General features: G+C 33.2%; 1 protein-coding gene across 1 annotated transcript in view; it reads left to right on the forward strand.

The window, feature by feature from the left end:
* Positions 1–18,226, forward strand: part of Chsy3 (chondroitin sulfate synthase 3) — a 269,966-nt gene extending 251,740 nt beyond the window's left edge. Inside the window, exon 3 of the mRNA XM_046460487.2 lies at positions 15,226–18,226. Coding sequence (XP_046316443.1) covers positions 15,226–16,788 — 1,563 coding nt within the window. The 3' untranslated portion in view covers positions 16,789–18,226. The remainder of the gene's footprint in view (positions 1–15,225) is intronic.
* Positions 18,227–18,649: the final 423 nt, after the last annotated feature.

The following is an 18,649-nucleotide window of genomic DNA, read 5'->3' on the forward strand; positions in this document are numbered from 1 at the left end:
GTAATAGGCTGATTTCTTTAAAAAAATAAGATGCAAAAATTTTATTTTCATTTTGTTGTGTTCTGATTTTTTATTTAATCTTCTGAGATAATTATTGATTAAAATATAGTTGTAAAAATAATGCAAAGAGATTCTATATACCCCTTTCTCCAATTTCCCCCAGTAATAATGTATTGCAAAACTCTAAATTCATTTTAATAATAGGATGTTGATATAATCCATTGGTCTTATTCAGATTTGTAGTTTGATTTGTGCCTACTTGTATGTGTGTTCACATGCACACGAAATTGAGTTTCATGCGATTTTATTGCATGTTGTACAGTAAATTTTAAAAGTAGAGTTTGTGGATTAAACATTTATATCTAAGGTGCTATTATTTTCACAAATCTTAGTAGTAAAATAATGGCTGTTAATTTTACGTGAAAAACATACATACATGATAGGCATATATTATTATTCCACATTGGCCATTGCTTTTAACCATTTATTCAGGCTACATGCTTCATCATTTTGTTGTTGTTGTTGTTGTTGTTCTCTATATAATTACAGAATGAAATATGTATATTTGGTTTTTCCCGAAATTATTTAGTTTCCTTAAGATTTATAATCAAGTTCTTTTCCATTGTGTCATTATTACCAGAGAAGTAGGACACACTTTAAGAAACGTGGTGTTAATATTTAAAGACCATAATTGAAGGAAAATAATATTGTTAATTAGAAAATTCACTATTTCTCTCAGAACTTCTGTATTTCTTATATAAAATGGAAGAAACATCATTAAGTATCTGCCTTAAAAGCAATAAGACTTTCCATTTAGTTATATAGTATTACATGACTAAATCACAGAGAATGAAAGGAGTTTAAATATTCACAAGGCAAATTACCAAGCCCCTCCTTGGGTACGCATTCACCATTGCATTTTCCAATACAGTAATGATTTATTGTTGCCTTGCATGCCTTCATAATTATTCTAATTTGCAGAAACTCTACTTCCTAGAACAAGAACGTCTCTTTTTCCCACATCCCCCTTAATCTCATATTTAAGAGATTCAACTAGAATTTTCCAAGTTAAAGGAGACTTACTCTGCAGTAAAAATAGTAGTACCATAATGACTTCAAGAGAATTTGCACCAGATTGAAATACTTCTTTACACAAATAAACTTTTCTCTGTATTGGAGAAAAAATTAACCAATGATGTTCACAAACATGTTTCCCAGTGATAGCATGACCTCATATTTCCTCTTTAATAAACACCTCATGAAGATAATTCATTTTCATATGATAAATAAGCAATAACTATAGGAAGCATTTTTTACACTGTTCTAAATGAAAGCATGGTCAAGACCATTCATATTAGTCATTCAATACTTAATAGTATTAGTTAAAACAAATAACAACCACAGTAATAATAGTAACTCATATAGTCATTACTCATTGGCCACGTTCTTAAGTGCTTTAAGTATAAATACTCATTTAATAATAACAGTATGCAATGAACTAAATTCTGTTATATTCCTCACTTTACCGATGGTTAAACTGATGCACCATAAAGTGAAGTAATTTCTCCAAGGTCCCATGCTCATTAAATTTTACTGCTTGGGCTCCATTTTCCACAGTCTGGCCTCAGACTTAATCACAGTGTACCTTCACCCTCTGAGTTATAGTGAGACAGACAAGAGAAAAAGGACCTTTTTTTTTTTTCTTCAGGATATGTATAATGTCATGGGAGAGCAATAATATACAAGACAGTAGGAGGTTGGAGTTGTTGAGAAGTATAGTTGGAGGATTTCTGAGTTCTTTACTAAGTAGGATTCTTACATGTAGTTGAAAAAGGAGGCAACACTGTCACTGGTGATGGGATTCTAGTTTACAGTGTGTTGAGAAAGTGACAACAGAGGCCTGGCTGGGGAAAAGAGGAAGGGATGCTGGGAAAGAAGGACCTGAGCTCCTAAAAGTGAGAACAAATTAGGGAAACTATTTCAACTTCCCCATGTCGGGTCCTTTCTGAAGATACTGAAAACTTTTTAACAGAATGTAGGTCTCCTGGATACGGACAATACTTGCCAATATTTATATGTATGGAGATGATTTATTCATTTAAAGTCATTTATATCAAAGATATATGTATATCAGATAAAAATTCTTCCTGCCTTACTTTCCCCTAAACCCTGATTTCAATATTAATTGTTTTTGTCACAGTTTTAGTTTCTAATAAGTTTTTCTTGTTTTATAGCATCTCATTTTTATTTATGTGTTATAGTTCCTTTTATTCTATCTCTTTAGATATTTTATGTTTCTATTGTTGGCTTTTTTATTCTCAATGTTATCCTCTTAGGCCATTTTATATTTATATTTTTTTATCTTTCTCCTTCATTTTACAGACATTTCTCAAGTGTTTACTGATCTTTATTTACAACTTAATTCAAAATTAAATTCATTTTTCAAAAAAGTCCATACAAGCTTATTAAAAGCTGTGTGTGAATGGACTGAGATAGTCAACCTTTGCAGGGAAATTGTTAAGGAATAAACAGTTTCCTTGGGTCATCAATTAGCACTCTTTGTAGACTTAGGTTTAAGGTAAGTAAATTACCTGCAAGTGCAAATTTGTGATCAAAATGTTAAATGTTTGCATTTTCTATCATTTTATACATTAATTTTGATTTTTTAAAATATTGGATTAAAATAGTTATCTTGATATCACTTTTCCAAGGAACTTCCTTGTCATAGGTATTCCTTGCCTTTCAATTTTTAGTCATTTTCTATTTTTTAGTTAAATTTTTTATTTATATATGACAGTGAAATGCATTACAATTCTTATTACACATATAGAGCAGAGTTTTTCATATCTCTAGTCATATACAAAGTATATTCACACAAATTTGTGTCTTCATGCATGTACTTTGGATAATAATGTCCATTACATTCCACCATCATTTCTAACCCCTTGCTCCCTCCCTTCCCTTCCCACCCCTCTGCCCTATCTAGAATTCATCTGTTCCTCCCATGCTTCCCCTCCCAACCCTGCTATGAATCAGCCTCTTTATATCAGAGAAAACATTCGGCACTTGGTTTTTTGGGATTGGCTAACTTCACTTAGCATTATCTTCTCCAACGCTATCCATTTACCTGCAAATGCCATGATTTTGTTCTCTTTTATTGATGAGTATTATCCCATTGTGTATATGCCACATTTTTTTTATCCATTCATCCACTGAAGGGAATCTATGTTGGTTCCACAGTTCAGCTATTGTGAATTGTGCTGCTATAAACATTGATGTGGCTGTGTCCCTGTGGTATGCTACTTTTAAGTCCTTTGGTTATAGACTGAGGAGAGGGGTAGCTGGGTCAAATGGTGGTCCCATTCCCAATTTTCCAAGAAATCTCCATACTGCTTTTCATATTGGCTGCAACCAATTTGCAGTTCCACCAACAGTGTATGAGTGTACCGTTTTCCCCACATTATCGCCAACACTTATTGTTGTTTGTATGCATAATAGCTGCCATTCTGACTAGAATGAGATGAAATCTCAATTATCTTATATTAGAGAAAGGTGCCAAAAACATGCATTGGAGACAAGATAGCCTCTTAAACACATGGTGCTGGGAAAACTGGAAATCCATATGCAACAAAATGGAATTAAACCCCTAACTCTCACCATGCACAAAACTTAACTCAAAATGGACCAAGGACCCAGGAATAAAACCAGAGACCCTGTGTCTAATAGAAGAAAAAGTAGGCCCTAATCTCCATCATGTGGGATTAGGCCTCAACTTCTGTAATAAGACTCCTTTGGGGCAAAAATTAAAATCAAGAATCGATAAATGTGATGTACTCAAACTAAAAAGTTTCTCCTTAGCAAAAGAAACAATCTGTGAGGTGACTAGAGAGCCTACATCTTAGGAGCAAACTTTTACCCCTCACACATTAGATGGAGCACTAATCTCTAGAGTATATAAAGAACTCAAAAAGCTAAGCACCAAAAAAAAAAAAAAAAATCAATAAATGGGCCAAGGACATGAACAGACACTTCTCAGAAGATGATATACAATCAATCAACAAATATATGAAAAAATGTTCATCATTGCTATCAATTAGAGAAATGAAAATCAAAACTAAGGTTTCATCTCACTCCAGTCATTTTCTATTGACTAAAACTTCTAATTTTCTTCCACCTTCAATCATACATGGATATCTTGCCCTTTACCCTCTTATTATGGGGCAAATGATAATTTTATTTCAACATGTATCTGTTGTTTAATAGCTTTACAAATTTCTTCACCAGGATCATTAGATTTCCATCAATTCCATTTCCTGAAGAATCCTCTTGTTAAGCCTTCTGACATGCTGTAGTATGGATTGATTGTCTTTTATGTTCTTGTTTATACATTTATCGTTCTTTTTTGTTTTTCTCTTGGTTTGTTAAAACAGACTTGTTAATAGTGTTTTGAAAAAAAAATGTGCTTGAGAGATAATTCTTTGAGGTAAAAACATGACCTTATTCCCCCCAACACTTTATTGATACCTTAGTTAAACGTAGAAGTCTTAAGTTGGAAACCATTTCCATCCTAGTTGGAAACCATTTCCATCCCAGCAGCTCGGGAGGCTGGAGGATTGTAAATTCAAAGCCAGCCTCAGCAACAGTGAGGCACTAATCAACTCAGTGAGACCGTGTTTCTAAATAAAATACAAATAGGATCAGGGATGCCGCTCAGTAGTTGAGTGCCCCTAGTTCAATCCCTGTGAACTCCCCACCCTTTGAAAAAAAGTGAATGACTTTCATATTCTATCACAAGGGTATTCCTTACCCAGAGACTGTAAAAAATATATGGGTTTGTTAATTTTTTTTTTCACCCATTGTGGGGCAATTGTTGGGTATCACAATCTGACTATTTTAACCCTATCTGCTTTCACCCATTTTTACAGATTTCTCTAGGGTTTTCTAAGGTTCAATTAAAGTTGATTCTTGGTTTTGCCCACTACAATGTGATTCAATGGGTTTTGTTTTGTAATTTGTTTGTTTGTTTTCTTTCTTTTTTTTTCCCTTCAGTACTGGGGTTTGAACAGGATCTTCCAAAATTGCTGAGACTGGTTTGGAATTTGTAATCCTCCTGCCTCAGCCTCCTGAGTATCTGGGATTACAAGAGTGTGTAGCAAGGCCAAGCTCCTGTGGTTCAGTGTTCTATAACCTTCTACATCAATTATTATCTGTGGGCCATCAGCTTCTGAAATTACATTATAGTGCTCTCCACTTTTTCTTTCTCTTATGTATATACCTTTAAATAATCACTTTATTATTGTTCTTGTTTAGTTCAAAAAATTGTAAATGTGAAAATTACTGCTAAATCTGTCATTTTTACTTAGAAGTTGACTTGAATTTTTTGTATATCTAAGAAAAAGGTTTTGTTCTTTTACTGAACATTCAGGGTCAATTTCATTAGCACACAGTATGTGCATTTAACACATAGATAGCATACTTTGATTTCATTTTAAGAACATTTCCTTAAATTGTGTCTTTAAATGAGTCTCCCCTTGCCATTTTTGTGGTGTTGTCACTCTAGGATATTTTTATTGCCCTTCTCAGCCTATCAGATTAGCTCCTATTATAATATGTCTGTAATCAATCATAACTCTTTATATCTATTTAATTTTTCTTAGCTTTCTGAATTTATCTCCATTCTATCCTTACTGAGAGTGTTTCACCATACTTACTTTTTTTCCTTCTGATTTTATTTTTAAGTCTGTGATAGTTCATGTTTTGTTCCTTTTTATTTCTAACTTCTGTGGGCTGACATTTCATCTTACCATCACATCGATAACATCTTATCTTTCTGCTTTGTTATTTTTGAAGACAGAGGAACTTTTTTTTATGTTTGTTAAAAACAGTTGCTTCAATTAAAAAGAGTTTCTTGGTTCCATGCCTTCTTTTTCTGTTTTGTTTTTCATTTTTGGCGGGAGGTGGTAGTTTTTCATCTAATCTTTTTTTCTTATTGAGACTTTGCATCTGCTATACTATTTTTCTTTTTTAGAAAAATGACTCATCTCAGTGAAAAATAATTTTTCCTGGACAAGCATTCACCATAGATTTATTTTGGCGGGGGTGTTTGTTATGGTTCTAGGCTTGCTGATTTCCAAAAAGAAAAGGCATTGATTTTCTTTGCTGCCTCAGATTAAACCTGCCTCATGGAAAAAAAAAATGGTGTAAGTGCTTAATTCTTTCTGTCCCTCTGCCTCTCTGAAACAAACATTGCCATCAGGGACTGATTGCAGCAGCCTGGCTCACCTGAGCTCCTGCACCCATAGTGATAAACCTAGTGCAGGTTTTGTGTTCCACATTTTCTGACTGTGTATTTCCTGGTACTTTCTGAAATCTACTGTCTGTGAAATCTTTTGCCACTGACATTGCTCTGCTTGGCCTTTTGTTCCCACTTGCTTCCAGACTGAGCAGAATGATCCTGCTCAACCTCGACAGATTTTGGAAATCCTACACTATTTTGGTGACTAATATGATTCCAATCTGCATTTTTAAAGCTGGGTTTGGCTATATTTTATTTTGGACACTCCCTATTGTTTTTAAATAAATTTATCACAGTATCATTTATATTCCATAAGTTCTCCCTTTGCAAGTATACAGTTTAATGGAATCTAATAAATTTATACAATTATGAAACCATTCTCACAATTTAATATTACAAATGTTATATTACTCCAGAAGTTGCATTATGCCTGTTTGCAAACCAAATCTTCACTGTATTTTAAAAAGATTTCAAAACTTCTAATTTATGTAGCTAAAACCACTCCATTAATTACCCATGCCATATTTTCATTATTAATAAATCTAAGGCAATAAAGGAAGTTTAATGGTAAAAGAGTAACAATAATAATTTAATATCTAACTATTTCTTGGTAGCTATTATCCCTCTGCTTTTTTTATAATAGATTTTTGTGTAGTCTCTTAAATACATATTATTCTCAGAGGGTGAGATTATGAAGGGCACATAAAGCTCCAGGGTCAGCCAGAACACATTGGTGTTAATGCTGCCATAATTTTGTGATTGTGAAGTGATTTTCCTTTTTTAGCATAAGGCTTAAGAAGAGCCATAAAATCAACTGATAGTTCTTTAAAGGAGAGGAAACCAACTTAAATTAGAGGTTCTGAATTATTTCAGACCAGCCAGTGTAATGTTAAAAGTAAAATTTACACTTTTCTTAAAAAGCATATATTGTGATAAGTTGAAAAACTGACAATCACAAGAATTCTGGTTTTAGTAATCTCATTACCAGTAGACTCTTGATTAAATTACACAACCCTGTGTTAATGGCATGGAGGCACTGAGAGCATGTGGCCAAATTCATAATTGTTCCCAAGCATCCCCAGAAATACAGAAAGGTGAAGAAAGGACACTTAAGGGTGCAACTCTTATTCTTCAATGATTCCTAGCTGAAATCTCAGGAAAAGGCTGACATACTCCTGAAACATTATTTATACATATCTATCCTTTACTGTATATTTTCTATGTGAGGGATACAAGGTTAAGCACCTTATGTTATTTTATCTTATTTAATGACATTTGAATAACCATTGTGGTAGTTGACATTTTTCTATTTTATAGAAAAGGAGACAGATTTAAACAGACTGGCTAAGAAATGGCTAAGAAATGATGGAGCCAGTATTCAAATTCAGACCTGCTGATTCAATCATAGCCTAGCTCTCAGACCTTCACCTGTCTCTCCTGTTTAGAGTGCTCCTCCCTACCCATAAACTACGTAAACTAGAATATGTGGAGTTCTGTGCTTCTCAATGGAAAGTGTGACATAAATTCAAGAGTCTCTCATCATTACTCTGTTGCCTGGAGTGTGTATAAATGTGCTGCCTTTAAGGGTTCTCCCCACCACTGTCACTACTTATTATATTTCTTCAAATAAATTCATTTAAAGAATAGCACTTTATAGGCAATTTGGGTCAAAGTGATATGTTAATTACACATTTCAATGTTAAGATATTATTTGTTTTATAGTAAAGTGTCACCTTTATCAAATCATACAGCATTACTCTCTTTGATATCACTAAAGGAGTTGGATAAAGGAGTGAATTTATCACTAAATTTAGCAGGTCACCTCTGAGCAATGTTTCTCAAATTAGCATATTCTCTCATCTTAGGCATATAAAACACACCATAAGAAGGAATACTTTCAGATTGTTTATACCTTTTAGAGATGTTATAATTAGTGGTCTATATGTGATCAGAAATTGTTTTGTCTTTTTTCATACAAAGAAAAAAATCCATAAAAAATTACTGAAAGTAAAATACTGAAGCAATTTCAGGGGCAAATAAGAATACTGCATAAATGGAGGTATATCACCGGACTGCAGATTATGGATTGTGGATTTAATATTATTTAGCATTGACCAAAGAGTGTCACATACAAATTAGCATGTGTTTTCAGAAAAAAAATATATTGGATCTAACCAAACTACTTCATCTTGAATCAAGTCCAAAATCCTTCTCAAAATATCCACTGTTATATTCTTCAAAGTCAAATGATATTGATGTAAAAATTTGTCTGAGTTTAGAAAAAGAACTGGATAAAATACTGGAGGTAAAGGATCTGCCAAGTTATTAGTCCACACCCTTCTAGGTCACCTTTTTTTTTTTTTTTAGGAAAACTTCTGTTATATTTCTCTCTCTCTCTCTCTCTCTCTCTCTCTCTCTCTCTTCATCCACATATCCGCACACAGTTTTGTACATGAATATTTCAGAAAATCATACATACAGGCATGTGCATGCCTTTAAAGTGCCTTTTATTAATTGAAAGAGAATAAACAAGCACACACTAAGTCACAGATCAATGAATGTTCAGGGATCAAATTCACACATGTAATCATGTAATAAAACACTACTCAGCACTCTAGAACCTACTCACTGCTTGATTTTTTAATCACTATTCTAATAGCTAACAGCATAGGTTAGCTTTAATTGTTTCTGAATTTCATTTAAAAAGAATTCTGCAAAAAATTTTTTCTTTTATTATATGACTTCTTTTACTTTGCATGTAGTGTGTATATGTGTGTTGCTGGGGATTGAGCCCAGGGTCCTGCCCACTGAGCTATGCACCCAAACCCTTTTTACACTTTTTTTGAGATTTATCCATGTTTTTGGAAGTATTGTTTCATGTATTTCAATTGATATATTATTTTCCATTATATGAATATATTATATTTAATTATCTGTTTTTGTTAATTGTACCTTTGGATTGTTTTCAGTTTGGAGTCATTATGAATAATGTGGCTCTGTAAATTTTGTTTTTAGGGGTGTGGGTGTGGGTGTGTGTGTGTGTGTGTGTGTGTGTGTTTTACATATCTGAGAGTACAGGGTCAAAGGGAATGTGTATATCCACTTTGGTTAATTTGGCTTTTCCAAGTGTTTGGACTAAGTTTTATTCTTCCAGCAACTTATCAGGTTTTCAAATCTTCTACCACCTTGACAATGCATGGTATTATTAATCTATTTAATTTTAGCCATTCTTAATGGGTTCATAATGTTATCACATCATGATTTTAAATTGCATTACCCTGATGATGAATTAAAGAATGTTTTTATATGTTTATGGGATATTCCTATACTCCCTTTTAGTGTTTTTACTTTATTTTCAGCTGGGTTTGTCTTTTTCTCTTACTGATTTATACAAGTTCATTATATGTTCTGAATATTAGCCTTTTTTTATACGATCTATTAAAACTCCATCTCCATAGTTGACCTTTTATCAATTTTTTGTGGTGTTCTTAAGGAAAAGACTTCTTAATTTTAACCTAGTGCTATCTATCTATCAATCTCTTTTGATTGTTAGTACCTTGAATCCTATTTAAGACATCTTTACCTACTCTAAAATCATATAGGTATATTCATGTGTTAACTTTTGGAAACTTCTTTTAACCTTTCACATTTTTTTTAATTTTAAGATTTACTATAAAGTATAGTAATCAACAGAGTGAGCTATTTGTCAAAGAGTATACAAACAGGTCAGTGGAACAAAACTGAAAACCTAGCAATGAGCTGAAACATAACTTCATTCACAAGAGATAGAAAGAATTTCAGTGGAGAAAATATAGTCTTAAATGAATGTATGAATACCTTGACATTCATGTGCAAAGAAATGAATTAGACACAAACCACTTTTTAAAAAGAACTCAAATGGATCATAAATCTGAAGTAAAATGCAAAACTTTGCAATTCTATTAGACCACACAGTGGTCATTCTATACAGCTTTGTCTTTCACAGTGAGTGTACAAAGCCAGACGCAGAATCTGTAAATGAGAAACTTAATAAACTTGACTCTATTGAAGAATATTCTTTTTTAAATTTGTTCTTTTCAGTTATACATGATACTAGATTATATTTTGACAGATTATCAATATATGGAGTATAACTAACTATAATTAGGATCCCATTCTCCTGGTTGTATATGATATGGAGTTTCACATCGGTACACTTAAAGAAACTCATGATCATGTCAATAGATGCATTTGAAAAAAATTCAGCATCTATTTACACTCAAAACATTAGAACATCTAGGAATAGTAGAAACATACCTCATCACTGAAAAGGCTATATATGCTAAACCCAACTCCAATATCATTCTAAATGGAGAAAAAATTGAACAAGACAGGAATACCCTCTTTCACCACTTCTATTTAACATAGTTCTTGAAACTCTAGCCAGAGCAATTAGAGAAAGGAAGGAAATTAAAGGGATCTGATAGGAGAAGAAAAGCTCAAACTATCCCTATTCGCTGATGACACAATTCTATATTTAGAAGACCCAAATAACTCTATCAGAAAGCTTCTAGAATTCATAAATAAATTAGCAAAGTAGCAGAATATAAAATTAATACCCAAGAATCAATTGTGTTCCTATTATACCAATGATGAATCAGCTTAAAGAGAAATTAGGAAAACTATCCCATTCACTCACGATAGCTTAAAAAAAAAAACTATAATTCACAATCAATCTTACAAAATAGGTGAAAGTCCTCTACAATAAAAATTATATAACACTAAAGAAATAAATTGAAAAAATTATTAGAAGATGGAAAGATCACTCATGCTCTTGGATAGGCAGAATTAATATTGTCAAAATGGCTATACTACCAAAAGTACAATACAGGTTTAATGGAATTCCTATTAATATTTCAATGACATTCTTCATAGAAATAGAAAAAGCAGTCATGACATTAATTTGGAAAGATAAGAGGCCCAGAATACCCAAAGCAATCCTCAGCAAGGATTTGTATAAACAAATCCATCCATTGTGGGATGTACAGGGTGAGTTTTTACATATATATATATATATATATATATATATATATATATATATGAATATCCATCCGACCTAGAGGGTATTACTTAAAATACTATATTTTCTTCACTTTTCACTGTGATATTTGTAATAAGTAAAATCACATGTATGTCTGTTTATGAACTGTGTATTTTGTTGCATTGTTCTGCTTGTTTATGCTTGTACCAATATCATACTGTCTGAATTTCTGTAACTTTCTATCAATAGTGTAACCTTCTTTAAGATTTCTTTAATAATCTTGGCCAATTTTATTTCTATATATGTTTTAGAATCAACTTTTCAATATCAACAAAATCAACTTAAAACAACACAAACTTTTGCATTGGAATTGTATTGAATCTGTAAATCAAATTGAAGAGAATTAGTATCACAATAAATTCTAATGAATATTTCCCAGTCATATATAAAAATTGCAGTATACCAAATTAAGTTGGTTTTATTTAAGAAATACAATGATAGTACTATAACACTAGAAAATCAAAAAGTAAAGACTGGAGTTGTAGCTCAATGGTAGAGTTCTTACCTGGCAAGCACAAGGCCCTGAATTTAATCTCCAGCATGACCAAAAGAAAAAATACTCTTAGCAAACTACAAATAGAAAGGAACTCTTTAATGTGTTAAAGAGAAATACTGACAACTTCTTCCTTGTCTCTGGGATTTGTACAAGGATTTTGCCATCATCACTTTATTTAAATTCCTAATGCATGATAGTTTTACATAATAGTAACATTCTAAATGCATATAACATAGTTTTCTCCATTTCAATCTACAGTACTTCCCTTCCCTCCACTTCTCTCTCTCCTTCATCCCCTTTCTCTACTCTACTGGTCTACTTTTGATTAATTAATTTATTTATTGATTGATGCATTATAGTTATATATGAAATTGGAACACACGGTGACATATGCACCTAGTTTAATATTTGGTCAACTTCATTCCCCAGTTCTTTCCCCTTCCTGTCCCTCCTCCATTCTCCTTGGTCCCCCATCTCTACTAATCTCCCTCATATTTTCTGAAGATCTCTCTTTTTAAATGTTGTTCTCTACTGCTTCCATACATAAGACAACCATTGACCCTTGACTTTCTGAATCTGGCTTATTGCATTTAGCATGATGTTCTATAGGTCCACCCATTTTACCAGCAAATTACATAATTTCATTCTTTTTTTATTACTGTGTAAAACTCCATTGTGTATATATTCCACATTTTCTATACCCATTTGTCTTTTGATGAGTATCTAGGCTGCTTCCACAACTTAGCAATTGTGGATTGTGCTGCTATAAACACTAGTAGTCATGTATCACTCTCAGAATGAAACCATCTTACGACCCAGCTATCACAATCCTTAGTATTTATCCAAAAGAACTGAAGTCAGCAGACTATAGTGATACAGCCACATCACCACATTTTTCCTGAAAGCCCTAGCCAGTACAACATGGAAACTAACTCAGACTTTACTTAGCATTTGGCTTCTGCAGAATGAGAATGAGAGTTAAAAATGATAAGAAACGGAAGCTACTAATCCTGAAATGGGCACAGTCTCATTTCTATTAGTTAAATTTAAGGAAAGTGGACGCAGACCCAGACTTTCAGTAAGAGAAATGTCTGAGAATTTATCAACACAAATTTGTCTGTCACAAATTCTTATGTTGGGAGCTGTTTTGATTGTTGTTCTTGGTTTTTTTTGTTGTTGTTGTTTGTTTGCTTTTCAATACAACTTGAATTCTAGCTTTCCTGGCATGAAGTTGAAGTCTAGTTTTATTGAACATAGAATTGTGAATCATTAATTTGTTGCCTTGGAGTCTCCGTAGGTGTCACTGTACAGTTTTTCACCATTGAGTATAGCTATGGAGTGTTGTGGCAAGAGTCACTATTTTCCTATTTACAGCCGAATAGAGTTCTGTTTATTTTGCCTTTATGCCCCTCTTGCCCTGGTTGCACAAGATATACACCTTTCTTTGTTTTAAGGAAAATGTGTCTTATTTTACACATCAAATTTTTCATTTTCTTAATTATCCATATGTACTACGTACAGGTATATGCATGTGGATACACACAGGCACCCAAACTTTTAATTTCTATTTTATATTTCTGTTACTTTCCTAAATTTTCTTCTGTTTTCTACAATTATTTTTATACTTCTTGTAATATGACTACCAATTATTTTATTTTTCCTCCATTTCTCTCCTTAGCTTTAACAGCATACGTTTATTTTCTTAAAGTCATTTTCTATTATTTGATATTTTTGTTTTTTGAGAGGTTATGTTTTCATTAATTAATTTTTTGGTAAACTTGAACTGCATTTTAAACATAACGTCATGAGTCATTAATTTGCTGCCTTGGGTCCTCCTAGGCAGCACTCTACAACACTTTATTTTCATTAATTTACTTTATTTTTAATTATGTTATTGGTCTATAATTTTTACTTGCTGCTGATGTGTATTCTTAAGTTTGTAGTATTTTTGTTGATTCATCAATATATTTGCAGACATCAATTTCTCCTCCTCTTCTTCCTTTTGTTCCTCCTCCTTCTCCTCCTCCTTCCCTTCTTCTTCCTCTTGGTATTTGTCTTGAAGGGGTTTATTGGAGATTTCTTGATTACCTGGTGGAGGAGGAAAAGTCAGCTGGCAGTTTGAGTACTGATCTTTTATATATGTAGTTTTTTTCCCCACTTTTGTTTCTAAGATAGTAAATTTGGTCTGGACAAATAGAAAGTCTTTCTGGCATAAGCATGTCTCATCTGGATATACTATTTTAGATAAATAGTGTAGATTGGTATAGTTTCTGTTCTATATTATCAGTAAGTTACTCTGTAAAGATTATATATCAGAATGCTAAATGAAATTTGGGTCTTATTGGAAAACAGCCTATTGTTGCCATTCCAAGCAATAAGTCATCAGTTTTATTTTTCACAGTGAACCCTTTATTTTGCAAAATTCATGTGATACTCATTATGCCTCTTTCCTTCTCAGTGTTCTGTTATGGGGAAGTATTTAGTTCTTCTTTTGTACTTTGGTTGGCTTTAAAATGAATAGGGAAGCAGAGATTCCTTATTTCAAAATATATAGCTGGGGTTAGTTTGTTATATATTATCCTCTGAATTTAACCCTTATGATGTCACTTATGTAAAAACGAAAAAAGTTGACCTCATAGAAGTAGGTAGTAAAATGATGGTTACTAGGGGCTGGGATAGTTGTGGGAGGGTTAGGGAGATCTGGCCAAATATTATATTAGAAATTATTAGAAATAAATTATTAGAAATAAATTCAATATTAGAATTTATTAGAATTTAATGAATTCAAAATTCATTATTAGAAATAAATTCAATAACTCTGTTGTACAATCTGGTGACTCTAATTAATAATAGTATATTGTATTCTTGAAAAATGCAGAGAAAGTAGAAGTGTCCTTACTGCAAGAACAATGACTATGTGCAGCAAAAAAATATGTTAATTAATTAACTGGATTTACTCATCTTACAATGTCAATATATTTTAAAACATCATACTGGGGGCTGCAGTTGTGGCTCAGTGGTAGAGCACTTGCCTAGCATGTGTGAGGCACTGGGTTCAATCCTAAGCACCACACAAAAATAAATAAACAAACAAATAAATAAAGATATTTTGTCCATCTATCACCCCCCAACATTTTAAAATAAAATAAAAATTCATCATATTGTACATGATAAGTAAATGCAACTTTGTCAATTAAAAAATAAAACTTTTAATTTATTTTAAACATGAAATTTACAAACCCCCTTTTATGAAATGTCATATAAATACATTTTATTAAATATTTTAATGTTTATGTTTAATGGCAGTTTTCTTATTAAATTAATCTAACATTCTTCTTTCCTATTACTTTTCAGATGCAACAACTTTTCCACGAAAACTATGAACACAATCGAAAAGGTTATATCCAAGACCTTCACAACAGCAAAATCCATGCAGCTATAACACTTCATCCCAACAAAAGGCCTGCATACCAATACCGGCTGCATAACTACATGCTCAGCCGCAAAATATCTGAACTTCGTTACCGCACCATCCAGCTCCACAGGGAGAGTGCTCTGATGAGCAAGCTCAGTAACAGTGAAGTTAGCAAAGAGGACCAGCAGCTGGGCGTGATGCCTTCTTTCAACCACTTCCAGCCTCGGGAAAGGAATGAAGTGATAGAATGGGAGTTCCTGACCGGAAAGCTCCTTTACTCAGCTGCTGAGAACCAGCCTCCTCGACAGAGCATTAGTAGCATCTTAAGAACCGCATTAGATGACACTGTCCTACAGGTGATGGAGATGATCAACGAGAATGCCAAAAGTAGGGGGCGGCTCATCGACTTCAAGGAAATTCAGTATGGCTACCGCAGGGTTGATCCCATGCATGGGGTGGAGTATATTTTGGATTTACTCCTCTTATACAAAAGGCACAAAGGAAGGAAGCTGACTGTCCCGGTGAGGCGTCACGCCTATCTTCAGCAGTTGTTCAGTAAGCCTTTCTTCAGAGAAACAGAGGAGCTAGATGTCAGCAGTCTTGTGGACAGTATTAACAGTGACACTCAGTCATTCTCTTTTATATCTAATTCTTTAAAGATACTGTCTTCTCTTCAAGGGGCCAAAGAAATGGGAGGGCATAATGAGAAGAAAATACACATTCTCGTTCCCCTCATTGGAAGGTTTGATATTTTCTCGAGATTCATGCAGAACTTTGAAAGTACATGTCTGATACCAAAGCAGAATGTAAAGCTGGTCATCATCCTTTTCAGTCGGGATTCTGGCCAGGATTCCAACAACCATATTGAACTGATACAACAATATCAGAGCAAGTACCCTCAAGCAGAAATGACCCTGCTTCCTATGAAGGGAGAGTTTTCCAGAGGTCTTGGTCTTGAAATGGCTTCTTCCCAATTCAACAATGACACTTTGCTGCTATTTTGTGATGTTGACTTGATCTTCAGAGGAGACTTTCTCCAACGATGCAGAGATAATACAATTCAGGGACAACAGGTATACTACCCCATTATCTTTAGCCAGTATGACCCAAAGGTGACCCACAGGGGAAATCCTCCCACTGATGATGATTTCGTATTCTCAAAGAAGACTGGATTTTGGAGAGACTATGGCTATGGAATCACCTGTATTTACAAAAGTGATCTTCTGGGTGCAGGTGGATTTGATACCTCAATACAAGGCTGGGGACTGGAAGATGTGGATCTCTACAACAAAGTCATTCTATCTGGCTTACGGCCCTTCAGAAGTCAAGAAGTGGGAGTGGTGCATATTTTCCATCCAGTTCATTGTGATCCTAACTTGGACCCTAAGCAGTATAAGATGTGCTTAGGATCCAAGGCAAGTACTTTTGCTTCAACGATGCAACTGGCTGAACTGTGGTTAGAAAAACATTTGGGTGTCAGGTATAATCGAACTCTCTCCTGACAGTCCAGGCAACACATATTGCCTTTTTTAAGGGGAGTTTACCTCATTGTTGGTTGTTGTTATTTTTATTTTATTATTGTTATTATTATTATTGTTATTATTATAATTTTATTTTGTTACCAGGGTCTGAAACTACTCTTGGTTGTCTTCCAATGAGTGTTTGTGGACCTCAAGCAAGAAGAGTCTGCAGTTCACTGATATTTCAGAGTTCTACTGAAGTCAATATGTGTATTACTTTTCTATATTTTTATTTGAGATTGAGTTAAATCATGGCAATCAAATGACTTTTGAAGCTCATTCATCACAAGAGACAGCTTAGAAGAATGTTGTCTTAGGGCTTAAAGATGCAATATTGACTTTTATTTTGTTTGTCAACTTCAATGTGATACTTACTGGTGAAAGGTACCACAAAAGTGCTTTATGCTTCCTATGGGGAAGGGACTCTGTAACATAAACTTGAGTTTTGTAATTTATACAAGGACTTAAATATATAGACAATAATTTTCTTCATCTTTAGAATTTTTAAAGTAAATGAACACCTATGATTGTATGTTTATTTTTTAAAAAAAGTTTTAAAATTGAGGAGTTTTGTTCCACAAGCAACCGGTACTGGCTACCCTGGTCTTATGACAATTATGAACTCCTCACAACTGTCTGCTATAAATGCGAATGAACTTTATTTTCTCAAGGAAATATGATTTAATTAAATATTCATGTACATTTTAGAAGCTTTATGAAACAATGTCCTTCATTTGCTGGCAAGAAGATAAAATATGACAGAACCTGTTTATTTATAATAAAACACAGGTATAACAATATTCTTTTTCAAAAACACTGAAAAAGTTTTTGTGGTTTCCTTTTAGTCATTTGTAATGTATCTTTTAATGGTCATATTCACCAAAACATTCTTGATGCACAGGCTAAAGAATTAACAGGAAATTGTGGGCATGTTGTTTGTATTATTATGTTTTGAAGACTTTGTAAGTGATCAACATAAGTAATTTCTTTATTCAGTAATCTAGAATCTGAAAGAAGAATTCTCTCTCAATCTTGGATCAGGCTTGGGAATCAGGTGACCCCTGATCAATTCTGAAACTGCTCTTCATATGAATTGGGAGATATCACAAAGCTATAACACTAATTGGAAAAATTATGAATGTAAAATTAATTTTACAAGTCTAAAAAATACGTAGAAAAATAGCCTCCATAATTTCATATATTAGTCTTTGAACGGAATCAATGGTGTCCAGTTTATAGAAAACATAATCATGTTCAAGAAATGTAAGAGAAAATGAATATCCATGCAAAAAAAAACTCATGAAGATATATTTTAAAAATTTCAACTGTACTTTGCATGTTTCCAAAGTCTAACAAAATTTTAAAATATCTGTGCCCTACAGCCTCTCTCCCCATCTACCGAGTTGTTTGGATGTATACATTTGTGTGCATGTCTTTCCAGAGTTTCTAAAGCAAACAAGATACATATTCTATTTTTTCACTTTTTGTGCACAAAAGATCATGCTTTGATTTTCTTTTTTCACCTAAAGAGAAAATAATTTGCATCAAAGCTAATGTGAAAGTGATTATGGTTAATTGTTGCTACTATTTGGAACAGAGGGCTACAAGGCCACAGAGCATTTGTCTTAGTGATGGGTTCCTTACATGCTAACAGCCTCTTTTAGTGAGAATATTTTCAGGGTTTCAAAAAATAGCACTGCTTAATGTTGAGGAAAACATGATGGCAGTCTCCTTGACTATAACATATAATCTTAATGTCAAATTCATTAAAAAGAAATTAGTGGCATTTTGGTTATTAAAATGCTCATCTTGACAAGGCCAACAATTCAGAATTGATCTCTGC

The sequence above is a fragment of the Marmota monax genome, unplaced genomic scaffold (assembly GCF_021218885.2).
Source record: "Marmota monax isolate L192 unplaced genomic scaffold, Marmota_monax_Labrador192_F-V1.1 WCK01_AAM20220418_F8-fsc00006, whole genome shotgun sequence".
Lineage (NCBI taxonomy): Eukaryota > Metazoa > Chordata > Mammalia > Rodentia > Sciuridae > Marmota > Marmota monax.